Source organism: Aplidium turbinatum, chromosome 14, assembly GCF_918807975.1.
Source record: "Aplidium turbinatum chromosome 14, kaAplTurb1.1, whole genome shotgun sequence".
Lineage (NCBI taxonomy): Eukaryota > Metazoa > Chordata > Ascidiacea > Aplousobranchia > Polyclinidae > Aplidium > Aplidium turbinatum.
In genome coordinates, this window is record NC_137485.1 from 17,378,961 (window position 1) to 17,393,485 (window position 14,525).

At 35.7% G+C, this 14,525-nt stretch overlaps 1 protein-coding gene across 1 annotated transcript in view; it reads right to left on the bottom strand.

Annotated features, from left to right (window-relative positions):
* The window catches only part of LOC145783046 (uncharacterized), a 52,008-nt gene extending 39,289 nt beyond the window's left edge, over positions 1-12,719 (bottom strand). Inside the window, exons 1-4 of the mRNA XM_082594813.1 lie at positions 12,596-12,719; positions 9,769-9,837; positions 9,173-9,297; positions 8,883-9,012 (exon numbers count right to left, since the gene is read on the bottom strand). Of these exons, the coding sequence (XP_082450939.1) occupies positions 8,883-9,012; positions 9,173-9,186 (144 nt within the window). The 5' untranslated portion in view covers positions 9,187-9,297; positions 9,769-9,837; positions 12,596-12,719. The remainder of the gene's footprint in view (positions 1-8,882; positions 9,013-9,172; positions 9,298-9,768; positions 9,838-12,595) is intronic.
* Between the last annotated feature and the right edge of the window lie 1,806 nt (positions 12,720-14,525).

Here is a 14,525-nt window from a genome sequence, read left to right on the forward strand (position 1 = left end):
TCCAATTACCAACAAAAGTGTGCAGTGCATGATAACATCGATGCCTTTGAGAGCCGGAATGGCCCGTTTCGGTGAGTCCGATTCGGTGAGTCCGATCCCTTAACGGGGGATTTTTTCAAATTTTTTTTTTAAATTATTGGATACCGTAGCCTAATTATCATTGCCGTTTTAGGGTTAGGGGTTAGAGGTTAGGAACTCACCGAATCGGACTCACCGAATAGTAGCAGACCCTTTCAGAGCACACACGAGCGACGTGAAATTCAAATTTTGTGGGTTGAACTCCTAACCCTTTTCCTTTTCTCAAATAAACACAAATTTATACACTGAAGTAGGTGAACTTAGGCTCAAGGTGAGATTTTAAGATAACTGTGAAATCGCAGCAACAGTGACAAACACGGCCTCATGTCAAGCACTATAGAGGAAAATGATGTTAGTGCTAGTGCTATGAAGTCTTTGTACATCACTACTACCTACTGTAGCTGGTTACGTAATTAGCAAAACAAGTAACAATTCCACAACACAAAACATGTTTTTCAAACGCACCCTTCCTATGTGCGTTGGCACAGATAGAATTTGCACACCTGTCTGCTTGCCATAGACATAACTCAACCAAGCCTATCTCACAGCGATCACAGATAAAAGCCTGATTTCAACAACCAGTTTGAATAATGAATGAAAGAAAAACGTTTTCCGATGCGTGGATTTGAATACACCAGCTTGCTTATGTTGACAACATCAGCATAAGATAACTAATGATGGAGCTTTTTCTAAGAAAGACACTTCTTCGCTATGCAAACTCCAGATGACTTCAGTGACAACTGGTTTTCGATCAGGTAGAGTTAAGAAATCGGTGTCATTAACATGTATTCTATCGTGTGATTTACTATTAAGCCACTTTTTATTACGCATATCCTATCTGGTTCAGTGAAATACGCACAAAACAATGAAATAAATTTTTCAAGAACTGATTTATACAAAAGCTTAAATTGAATAAATGCAAAACAGCAACCGGTGGTTAAGTTAGTGAAAGGTGAATCAGATAATAAATGTCAACATGTTATGACATCTCAATATTTTTACAAAAGTAAATCTAAAAAACTTCGCAAAACAGGTCAAAAACTGAACAAATGAAGTGGCAAATTAGCTGACGAGGTACTTTTGCAGGCAAGCGTTTCAGAGCAAATAACCTCGAGCAGCAAAATGGCGCAATAAAAATAACTTCAGCTGACAACACACCACCATCTGTCTAATCCTAATGGAAGAAGCATCGACATCGCTTTAACGTTCGAATTCAGGAAGTATGTGCACAGTCTGAAGGCAAAACCGCTTCCCAGAAAACAATAACCTTTCATTTTTACATCCTTTCAACGCAAAATAACTTGTTTTTTGCCAGGCTGCCAAGGACAAAGCAATTGGGTTTCGGGAAACCAAAATGCCAACCTTGCAGTTTGCAGAACTGGACTAAAAATATAATACTGTACTTCTAAATTATAGTTGAACAAAACCATTAGTAGATTGATATAGCTGAAGGTTTGCACAGAAAGAAACGAAAAGAAAGTAAGACAGTATAAAAACTGGCATTCAAGCACAAGGACAACAATATGAAATTCCACATTGCCATCAGGCAATAAAAAAAACAACCGCACAAAATTAAGATAAATATTCTGCACTACCTACAAAGTCTTCAAACAAAGCTTTGCAGCGAAATTTCTTTTCCAAGTGCATACTGAACAAGCTAATAATGTGTGCAAGCATGAATGATCCCATTGAAAAAGTATAAAACTGATAATGGAAGAACAACGGAGGTCATGGGATGCATGAGTTTGGATTTTATATCTCCAGGTTTTGTTTGTCACCCAATTTCAGAAAGAAAGAAAAACGCTACAAGAAGGACCATTCAATCTTGCGGCCAAGCAAACACTCACACATCCATAGAACTAAATCAAACAAGCCATGATGGGTTACACGAAAATTTATTAACAAACTGCACAAATGGTACTGCTATTTTGCATTCATCAAATGCTGGCAAACTGCACAAATGATCAATAAAATATATCTTCTGACGGATTGCACAAATGACAAAGTAAAAGACTAATTTTAACATCAACTTTTTACCAACGAATGAAAAACATATCTAAGCTCCATTACTCTTAATTTCTGTCCTAGACTGAAGAAAGCTTCACTAACTTGTTTGCTCAACGTAATCCTACTGCCAATGGTGCGTTTAAATAGAAACGGAATGCTAAGCTGCCAAATTGACTTCATTCAACGTTTGTGCAACGTCGGAAGATGTTTAATGAATGCATGATGGCAGGATTACCGAGTAGTCGATTTTCCATTTGGTAATACGATCCACGGGTGAGGCGACTTAATGACACATCAGAAACAAATCAACTGGCCAAGCAGTAATCCATGGATGAGTAGGCTATTCGACGTTTCAACGTTTTATGATGTTGGACAAATTTGAAAACAAATCAACCTTTCAGGACAAGAATAGAAAAAAGAAACATCTATTATTTTTGATTTGAAAATTAGTTTTATTTTTTGCGCTCGAAATGAACTGAGGTAAAGAGAAAGGAGATTCTCTCTGCAATTGCCCAGTAAACATCGACCATAAGATGACAGGTTTTTTCCTGTTTAGTCGACGCTTAAAATTATCAAAATAAACTTTGAACAGTCGTTCATACCTATGCAACAGCAACACTTGGCTTTTAACAAAAAATTACCCAAACATGGAAAGGTGTGTGTTATGATGTGAAAACAAGCGACTTTCTAATAATGAGAAAATGAAACATGCGTGTAAATTTCTATAGTATTGAACGCTACTACACAGCATACATCTACCATAAAAGAACACATCCACAGTGACAAATAAAATAGCTGTCTTAAAGATATGATCCGAGAACGAGAAAGAAACGACTAGTGTTTAGCCAAAACACAAAAGCCGGAACACGATTGTGGCAATTCCGGAAGTGAAGTTCTCATTTTCTATGAGACACAACAACGCGAACTGCAAGCAAATGCAAAATAAACAATTTAAGTCCATGCATTTGCTTTGAGAAATACGAAATGAATATTGCAATAGCGAACGCGCAAAGCGTGATTGCGTGAATGTGAAGATATTGCTGCCCTTCCGAAAAGCAAGATCTTCATTTCATAACTTCAGGCAAAGACAATTCGTAGAGAGCAGAAATACCTTGGTAATAGCCACCTTGTATCTGTCAGTTCAACTAAAAAGAAAAAAAGCTTTCGTGCTTTTTTCTGGTTTTGACACAGCCAACAACCTTGTCAGGAAAATACAAAATCACAACGTTTTCAACTAAGCAATTTCGGCTGAGCAATTCTCATGGAAGTTTCAGCAAGTTTTTATAGTGATTGATTGGTTTGGTTCCAACCAGGAACAACGACTTCAAGCCAGCAAATCAGCCTTTCTTTACGTTAATTCATCCAGGGGTGGATATAACAAGTAGCCTAAAAGGGTGGGGGGGGGGCGATTTCAACAAAACAAAATAAACAGAATTGGTAAGCAAGATGATTCAGTGTGGTCATATAATTCAAATCAAAATCTGCGCAGGATATTGCGTCGGAAAGAAAATTGCACCCAGTGGTCATGTCTACATAAGCAAGGTGGGTGATCGAAACCGGCTGACACTACTTCTCTTGCCCAATGTCCCATCCAGTCATTTTTTGCATTGACAGACGTTGAGTCAATGTAAAAAAACAATTGATTTTCTGGCTAGAGTGTTACTAGACACGAAATGATAAAGATATTGGACATTTACAACCAGACCTATCTCAATGATAAACCGTTGGTTTTGCAGTTGGCCTTCTTTTGAGTAATGGCGTCACAGTCAACCTCACCCTTGGGACGAAGAAATGCTCCTGAAAAAAAAGCGATTGCACATGGTTCTTTGAGCAAAATAGCTTTGAAATTTCCTGGAAAAAAATGCAAAATGTCCTTCAAGTTTCCAAGCTAACACTTTTGATTCGTAACAATGTAATTGCAATGGTACTGCACGGTAATTCACAAGATTGATCTTTCAGAACTCTAAACTGTTGTACTGTAAATGGCCCTCCCCAGGTGCAGTCAATGCACACAGCAAAAAAATATTACTAAAATCGTCATAAAGAACTTTTAACGATAAATCGCAACCGGACGCAGTTAACGCATTTCTTGTGCTAGGGCATTTCAGATACGGCATGCAAAAAAAAAACGAACACTTCTATACATGTAAAAAGTAGGTTACTTGCTTGAAATACATAAGATTTATTTCGCTTCAGGTTTGGTAGAGTGAGAAACTATGCACAACAACATTTTGACATACGTAATATCAAACCATGATGAACTATGTAGGTCACTATGCAGGATTGCAGGTAACCTTTTTTGCCTGAAATGCTACATGAAGAATGTCACGTTGAATTCGCCATGTAGACTAGCTCGTGGACAGTAGACATACAGTATAATATAGTAAACCTTTAGGTTCACGATGTGAGAAGCAGATGTGCTGGATGATTACTTCAAAGCAACAATCGTAAATTTGTTTAAACTACTGACGTTATGCTGCACACATCGTGGACGCATATATCTAGTTTAGAAAGGCTGTAAAATCGCGTTCGATCAAAACACATTGTCTCTTCTATCAGCACAAACATAGATTATGGTTTTGTTAAGTATCCACAGGGCGATGGGAAATAACAATTATATACATAACATAATAACCACCTGTGACGTCTGTGCTGCAATTTGATTTTACAATTGAGTTGGTGCAACAAAATCAGCTGCTCAAATTCAGTTATTAAAAGGAAAACGGTGCAAAGAAAAATGCACAATCCCAATACCTCTGTTATAGGTTAAGGCATGGCCACCGAAAGATACGGCCTGATTTGTCACATTTTCAGAAATTTCCAGGTTTTTCTAACTTTGGGCGAACGTTTAAATAAAATTTTCTAAAAATTAGATTTTTACTCTTTCTTTATTCTTTTCCCCAGATGACAATAAGTTTTAACATTCTCACATGTTGAAAAACAAAGAAAATTTGATTTCGAAGATTTTAGTCAGACTGTTAATTTTCAATAACAGTCTGATTTTGCGTTTTTCAACTTACTTTTTCTCATTTGCTACTGCTTCCTCAAGGCAACAAAAAAGTTTTATGTCATTAGGAAACCGTAAAAAGTAAAAACATCTCAAAAAATGTCAGTCAAGCACTAGCAGTAGCTGTAATCAAAATCTGCAAAATGTGACAAATCAGGCCGCATCTCCAGGTGGCCATAATTAAGGAAAACATCAAAAATAAACAAAATATAAGACCTTCGTTTGTTAGGCAACGCTTTTGCTTTTTTTTGTTTTTTCATATGCAATCTCATGTGGTTTACAATGACACTTACGTTCACACAGACAGGCACAAGCGTAATTTGGTGTTTTTACCTTTGCAGTAAACAATATTTATGGTGCCATATAATGAGCGTTCACTCGATGAAGCCTCTATTTTAACCATGTTAAAGTTGTAAGTTTTTTACAAAAATTCGTTAGGCCTATCCATAAAATCGTAAAGCTATTCTAAGTGAAATGCAAAATGACCCGGGTTATGTCGTACACACCAACACAACCGTTCCTGTTAAGTAGTTGAATGATACTCAACGGTTCGCTCGCATCAGGAGGATTGCATGATCCACGTATTTTATCAATTACATTGTTAGCTTTAGCGTAGTTTCAGCTAAAAAATAAAGGAAAAATTAAAAAAATATGTACCGGTATATAATATAGCGTATATCTATTTCCATCGTATTTGCTCATTTTTCAAAGCAACAATTTCTTGAAAATAGCATGCCATGCTTGGCTGGCGAAATCTTCTTCTGTTCTTTGCCTTTACAAACCGCAAAAAAAGTAAACGTCTTTGAAAACCCAATTACGCTTTAAAATTAAAAACCGTTTCATTATGCAAAAACATTCACACGCAACAAGCAAGAGCCACGACGTGTATTCGACAACTGTGTAGTTTAGAAATCAATGTTAAAATGGTACCATTGGTTTTATTAATATTTCTAAAATAAGGCTAACTAAACAGCAGTGGTAAAACAAGATATAACACAGATAACTGAGGGTAGCGTTTTTATAACATAAACTGAAAAACTGACGCAAGTAAATGAAATAAGTGACTCATGCCCCTTTAAAGAAATACAGTAGGTTCACAGTGGCGATGAGCCACGCTCGAAATTTGGACAAACTTATGTCCAGATAATATTTGAGTTATCTCAGACGATTGTAATATACTCAAAAAAAGGATTTTGTTTAGTATGTTAGATAGATAGACATTCTGAGCCGATGGACCCACTAAATATATTGGAATGTCGAATTACTTTTCCCTAGGCTTATACCCAGTTTAATGCTATATTTCATGTCTAACTATACTCGACGATCGATAGCCTAACAATAAGCAATCGCTTCTTCCCGCTAATCCTCACTAGCTGTTACCACAGAATATTGCAGTGTAAAATAATAGAATCGGATAAAAATAGAGAAAAGCAGATTGCGACTTGTGGAAATAGTTGACAGCAGCCAATCTTCGGCTTGGAGATGGCACATGATGATAATTTGGTGAAAGTTGAAGGCATTTGCGTGAAACTAAACGAAAAAACTTGCTACTGCAAATTATATCGCAGTGTTTTCAAAAGACACAAACATTGTTGGATCATGGTGTGATCCTAACTTTGGAATAGCCTACGATTTGAACGAAGAAAGCACCATCATTAGGCATAGGCAAGATTCAAGTAAAAAAACGATGTCCACAAAGATTTACCTACTTAAACAATCTGAATGAATGAGGCTCAAGCATAACTGCCAAAAGTGGTAATTGTGTACGGATGGAAATGACAGAGAGGATTGGAAGATGACGATGGACTGCACCAGGTCAGATACATTATCATCATGAGCGTAATCTTGAATCACGTAGTTGAATGTTAACATTAACAGGTTTATTTTGGAAGCCATTACAAGTGCTCAGAAATGCAAACATTAAAATCGATCCGTACAGGATGTAGATGCGCAGAGCACCACAAAAACAACAACTGAAAAAATATATACATCTATGTGACGTCTGAAGAGGCTGTATGATGGCAAGGGAATGGTTTTTAACAAGATCTAAATTATTCAAGCTAGCGGAATGTTCGCATTGGTTTAGTGTTTGCTGATATTCAATTGCTATAAAACTGGAAAATTTTATCATTTGAAAGCAAATAAACGATTAAATGACAAAGTGAGTTTATCTGGTCAGGCCATTTTGAAGCTCATTTTGGTACACAGCTAGTTTACAGTAAAAAATAAACCTTCGTTTGTTTTACATAACTTATCTGAGTTACAACACCACTATCAAGTGCCGTTTATTTTCGAAGAACACCGTTTCTCAGTGCATACGCACAATCGCTAACTACAGATGTGACCATCGCCCGGAGGTAACTTGAAATGCAATCAGCTTATCCATATTAAAGCCAAATTAATATGTCGGTGCAAAATATAAAATTTACAAATGGAACTAGTAATCTTGTGACAACCTTACTACACAATCTGTCATTTAAGAGTTATGTACATTGTACAACGTTTCTTTAAGTTACCATTAATTTATATGTTACATATAGCATAAAAAATCTACGATAAATCAATTTTATCAAACAAATTTTACAGTTTTGCAAATGGCGTCTTGAAAAGCTCTGGCGTGGCAGGAAACAAACTACAAAGGTATGAGTGCCGAGACAAATGGCAATGAAGACTGGTTGCATTCCCTTTCCATTCACTAAGTTTAAAAGCTTCAACACGCAGACGACGGAATGTGCTTACAAGAATGAGTGAGAATAAGACTGCAATCAAATAACGACTACGAGAAACTAAACAAAACAAATATCCATTGAACTTTGTAACGTTTCTTGGATTTATTAACTCAAAATCGTTTGTCACAAAAATCAAAATGTTTTCTCTAAAATGACACGACACGGTAGTTCACTTAATGAAAAAAAAATTGAAATTTCTTTAAATTCCTCAAATCTTTGGGTATCCGTACTCATAATAAGAACAAGCGTAATTTTTTTTCAAGTGTTACTTGTGAAAAGTGAATTTCATGCTAATACTGAAAATTTAAGAAGAATAAACTTGACAAGATCAAAAATATGATCATAACTAAATGTACACACGAGATATTCATTAATTGGAATGTTACTTTGGCCTTGGATCAACATCCATCTAGCAATTCATACAGGTTCAGTTCTTTTAAGGAATACATATTAGACCTTTAAGGAATACACAAAAATTTGGAAACAGATTACCAAATAAAGTACAGTCTCACACATGCCAAACAATTTTCCTTAATGTTGTTTTACAATACAGTATATCAGCAACATAAAATCGAGCATGCCACTGTTGAAAACACGCAGCGTCACCTAATTTCTAGTCACCAAGATATAAGTTTTCTATTTGAGAACTGTTGGCTTGCCTGAGCCATGAAGACCAAGACATTGACAAGCACAATGTGGAAAAATCTACAAACTTAATAAAGCATTAATATATGAATAAAGCAGAAGAGATATCGGAAAGTTTGTCAACCCTGCTCCAGGCCGAGCTTGTCCATTTTGTATGTTGCTTGTAAGACTTACAGTCATGTAAATTGCAAATCATAAATCTTCTTTGCTGTATTAGGTTAAACTTAATTTATTAAAAAAGCAAATGCTTCCCCAAATGAACTTATCACATTAAACAATCAAGAAACTTACATAAAAACCAACAGAAGTTATTTTTGGTGAACATGTTATGTTTAGTAATATTAACATTATTACTACTAAATACTTTGGAATAAGTTTTCGGTATTTCAATACATTGATTAAATTTAACAACTTACAGTAATTCTTCGAGGTTCTTGAAATGATGGCACTTGATTACCAACCTCAACAGCTTTTCGTCGAAGCCTTTCACGTTCCCGATTTCGAATTTGATGGGAAGTAGATGCGCTGCTCCTCTTGTCGTATCCTCTGAAAGTAATACAAAAAATTAAACAACTATAAAAATACTTTTAAACATCACATGATCATGTAGTATTGAAGGCACTGGAGTCTTAGAACATAGGATGTATTTGCAAATTATATACTTTAGAAATAATCCAATAGAAATGCTAGTAAATACAAAACTCACCTGCTCTGCGCCATTCTTGCCACAGTTGGCTCAAGGTGAGCAAGCTATAAAACAAGCCACCTTGTATACAACAAATCAACTAGCTGACATTAGGATTGTACAACATTTTCCAATTTGTAAAATGTCTGAATAATAATAACAATGTTTTGTTTTGGACCATTGCAAGAACATACGTACATTACTGTAAATCACACATGAAACTGGCAACTGAAAAGAGACAAGTAGTCATAGAGCCAACTAAACTTAATATTAACTCTCATGCCTCATCATCAGCCGCAATACTAGTCCGATTGGAACTAGCAACTCTGACAATAACTAACATTTGACACAAATCATAAGTTATGCTACAGTATGTACACATAAACACAAAACAAAACTAGTGCAAAATCAAGCATAGCTTGTTTCAAAATCTATATTTTAAATCAAAGTGGCTATTTTTCCACTCTGGTTGCCATTGCTGTGATCAAAAACCATTGTTTCATGTCAGGTGTTGCCAATACATATGTGCTAATGTTTCAACCACCACTAATCAATCAATCAATCGTTTATTTATCAAAAAACAAAACACAAAAGTGACATAAAACAATAATACATACAATGTTTAGGTTTTGTTATTGATGGGGAGACAACGAAACGACCATACGGTCAACTAGTCAGTTGCCACCCTGGAAAGAATAATTAAATTGGTTACAATCAAAAAAGAAAACACAAACAAGACTAATACTTCAACTAGTAGCTTACAATTAATTGTCAGCTTCATAAAATTGTATGCGATGTTTTTCAACAAATAGTAATCATGAAAATCAGTGGACACTGGACACCATGACAATAGACATTGTTGAATGTAAGAGCTTAGGCCAAATGAAGACCCACTTATCAAGTATCATAACTTTGCAAAGCTGATGCTTTGCTATGTTTTTTGAAATCATAAAAAGATAACTTTTTGAGATTACTTGGAACCTCTGACCACACCACTGGTCCAAATACTTGTATGGATTTTTTGCCAAATTCTGTATTAGTGCGTTTAACAAAATAATTATTGTTTGCTTGATATCTAGTGTTATGGTTGTGGATGAGTGAAGAACTTGTGAACAATGCACAGTAGGCAGAAGGGTACAAGTTCATGCAGACTCTGAACATGTGTTTTTTTACTTCTAGTGTACATATGTCTTCCAGCTTTAAGATATTCATTTTAAAAAATAATGGACTGGTATGGGCTCTATAATCGCTTTTTGTGATTATTCTTATTATTCTTTTTTGCATTTTTTTGAGAGGGTCTAGAACTTTGTTGCAAGCTTTACCCCAGCTAGTAATGCAATATTGAAGGTGGGAGTAAATTAAAGTATATGTAATAAACGGTTGTCAATGTGTCTGAATTCACATAATCTCTCAGTTTTAATAGTGCCCAAGAACCCTTTGCAACTTTCCCACAGACTTGTTCTATGTGGTGTTTCCACGTTAACTTATTATCAATATAGACACCAAGGTACTTGATTTGATCTTTTTTCTGAATTGGTTTACTCCCAATCTTAATGTTAACATCTCTTATTTGTTTTTTGTTTGTAATAAGCATGTATTCTGTTTTTGTAAAATTTATTGATAACCTGTTAAGTTTCATCCAAGTGAGAACCTTTTCGAGTTCTGAGTTCACATTTTGTTGTAAGTCATTCTCACATTTGTCTGCCACCACTACGTTAATTAAAACCTAATGTCGACATTTGCAATGTGTTTCTCGCAAAGGGGTCCATAGCTTTTCAAAGAATGTTTTAGGGGTTTATGATCCAAAAAAGGTTAAGAAACACTGCATTAATAGAAGGTAGAACAGAACCATAGAACGCTGATACAAATCAAACTTAAAAACTGACATCCATACCAAAGCATGCCAGTATATATGTATATAGCCTATTGATATACTGTTCTACGATCATACTGCCATTTAAATAAGGTGAAGTAGGCTATATTATACTCAATCAATCAATCATTTTATTTTTCGTCATTAATGCGTCCGGGACGAAAAAGATACTAACTACAAAAATCGATATAGACCTACCAGCACGTTAACGAACAGGAAAAGATGGCAAAACCTTGAAAGGTTTAAAACGTGCCTGAATGAAAAATTATGTAATAGGCTATATATCAGTAGTTAGCACGGCCACAAAACCCAAAAAAAACAAATAGCAAAAAATAAAACAAAAACAGAGAGAAGCACACATGTAGTAATAAATGACAGCCTAATGAAAAGTTGTGCTGTGTAATTTTCAGTTATCATTTTGTGTGAGCGAGGCAGTTCCTCAAATGTTTAGATTTGACCATATTTTTGCTGTGATACTATATGATTCTTTAGCATTTCTTTTAAAAATGTATTTTCTTATAGGCTTGAAAAGGGCTATATGACTAGCTGAAAACGTTCGCTTTTTGTTTTTATAATGTTAAATGTAGTGTTGTTGCTGAGTTATGTCTGTTTATGGTTTAAAAGAGTTACCTCTCTACCCAAATTGTATAATGAAAAGTGTTGGTATACTCTCTGGTATATATCGACACATATTGTTACATAGTGAATTGAATTATTGGGAAACTAACCACTGTTAGCTCCAGATTAAGAAACTCATCTTGATTAATGAAGTGTGGCCACAACACATTAGTAATAGTGCGGCATGTCAGGGGCGGCTCGCTGGTGTGTGCTGCGATGCTGCAGCACTCCCACAAAGGTTTTCATGAAAAGTTTCTCAAACATCTTAGCATTTCTTCTGCCCAAAATGTAGTTAATGTTTTCTGTTCACAGAATTGCTGACTGTGTAAATTATATTTGGCAACTCTGTGTGCTGTGAAATATTTTGTGCAAAGTTACAATAAAACAAACACTCGATCGTGACATCAACGAGCCGCATGTTTTCTTGAGTTGCCTGTACAAACGAATAGCAAACGCTTGTGCTGTGTTACAAGCAGCACATTCAGGGTTGCCAGGTTGACATTTTTTATGTTGTTTGGCATGAAAACATCCTGTTTGGCTTTTTTTCAAAATTTGGCAATTTTTTGGTCTTTTTTGTTGTTTTTTTGCCCAAAAAATTTTGTTTGGCATTTTTTAATTTGGCCTTTTAAACGTTGTTCACATGACTAATCACTTGTCTGGTTATAAGCTTTGCAGCTGCTGTTTATGACTGACCATTCAGGCCTGCCGCCTGTTCGGCTACTGTAATGAATATTAATATTTTACTACTACTAACATTGTTTTACCAAGTGAGTTACATTACCGTGGTGCTCAGAAGCTATGACAGCACAATAGCTAAAACGTGTTATTCACATTTGTTTGTTGATCGTCCCCTTCATAATATTACACATTTGCGAAACTCTTAAATAAGCTAGTTTTATCTTAAACTTTTTATCAAAATTTAAAGCTGAAAATACGCTTAGAATGTACCGTACCTAATCAAATGTGATTTTTCAAAATTTTCTGGGGGAGGCTCCTCTCTGTTTAACTCGCCTTCGGCGAACACACAGCACTCCCCTTTCTAGAACTCACCAGCCGCCACTGCGGCACTTAACAAACTAACATAAACAAACACAGAATATGTATGTGTAATGCAATTGTAAGAATGTTGGCAAGCACTCTGTTGAATTTTAATCCTAAGGGCTGTGAGAAAAAGCAAGGCACCATCAGCAACGCATGAATGAACTATGAAGAGCCTGCAGGGTTATACAGATTCCAGAACCAATAGTTTGATGTCAGAAAACATAGAAATAATAATAATAATGTTATGGTTTTATTTGTTGTCGCTCTACAACAGCTAAGGTCTTTTAGCGACAGGGCTCATTTTTAACTTATATCAGGTTTACGATGTTATCACATTATCACCCGACTCATTCTCACTGCGCTATGCAGGATAGAACACAATCGGTACGGTTTTTAAAGTCTTCGGTTTGACCCGACCTGGAATCGATCTCAGATCTACCAGCACCAGAGCCGAAGGCGAAACCACTCGCCCACTGAGCTGGTGTCATAGAAATGATGTACATTAAGCTCGCAAAAGTTAGCAATTGACTAAAGCTGAGCTCTTTATGAACAAAAGTCAAACATAGCCTTTGTTACCTTATGGTAGCATTTACCATACCACCTAAGCAAAATTGCAAGGCTACTTACTGACATGTGCTAAAGCAGAATTCATTTTTGCTTCAAACAATACACTGTATATGGTTTGATGTTGTAAAAAATACCACAACGAAGCCCTTCATATTGTACTAGATTAAGCCAGCCTTATGCAACTGCAATGGTCACTAATTAATTGGCACGTAGGTACAGCATCATTTGCAAACTTTTGCAGACTTTGCGTCTGGCCAGTAGCAGTGTTGCCACATACATGTTGTCGAATTAGTTTCCAAAGTTGCCAGAAAATTGAAACTTCAATTTATCGAAAAAAAAATTTGCAAGTCAGATGAACAGCTTATAAGCCTAACGTTGAATCCACAAAAAATCATTGATATTGTATGTTGAATGGGTAATTGCACTAAAAATAGTTGGTTGATATAGGCTAACAAATGATGAGACTACCTCCAGGCCGCAATTGGAAGCATTCAATTCAATTTGTTTTTTCTTTGTTGAAAAACAACAGCAATGAGAAAGTTACAAATAGTGTACGGGAACAAAACCAACAAAAGTAAAAAACTTAAAAATCTCTTACATTATTATTGCATAAATTGTCCTCAACCTAGCCTACATACCCAGTCTCCCGTTAAACATGCCAAAAATATGTCCAGATGCAATTGCAAATACCTACTACTTTTTACATAGGCTACTTTTGGAAATAAGAAAATGACAGGTTTGTCATGAATAAGATTGTAACAATTAAGACTTTTAGAAAATTTCCTAAATAACAACATATTCGACCGTGTTGTGGTATCTTAACTATTAGCAGAGCCGGCTCTGCTATTACAACGCAATTTTGTATAAAGCATTTTAAGCTTTAATGCACTTTATGGGGATCGCAAATAGTTAATTGGAGAGGGTTTCTAAACCGCCGCTACAGTAGAAGTAGTAGGCTATTTGTAGTCCCACGCAAGCAATGCAAGTTTATAGAACGGCCATAGCCTTCGGAGATACCGATAATGTTGTTCGCACGGACAAGAGAGGCGGGGGGCATTTTTGGTAATTTCATGAAAGCCGTAGCTCTAAAAACTTTAGCCCTAAAAAGACGTAAGAAGTCGTCAAGTCTGCACTCTCTCATTCAAACAATTTACGAAAGCAAGTATTGCGTTTTTAAATAGCAAATTAACACAAAAAGAAGAAGGAAGGAAAAACAGTTCGGTTTGAATTTAAGTCACTTTATCATTTCAAAAAAATATATAATAAAACCACGAC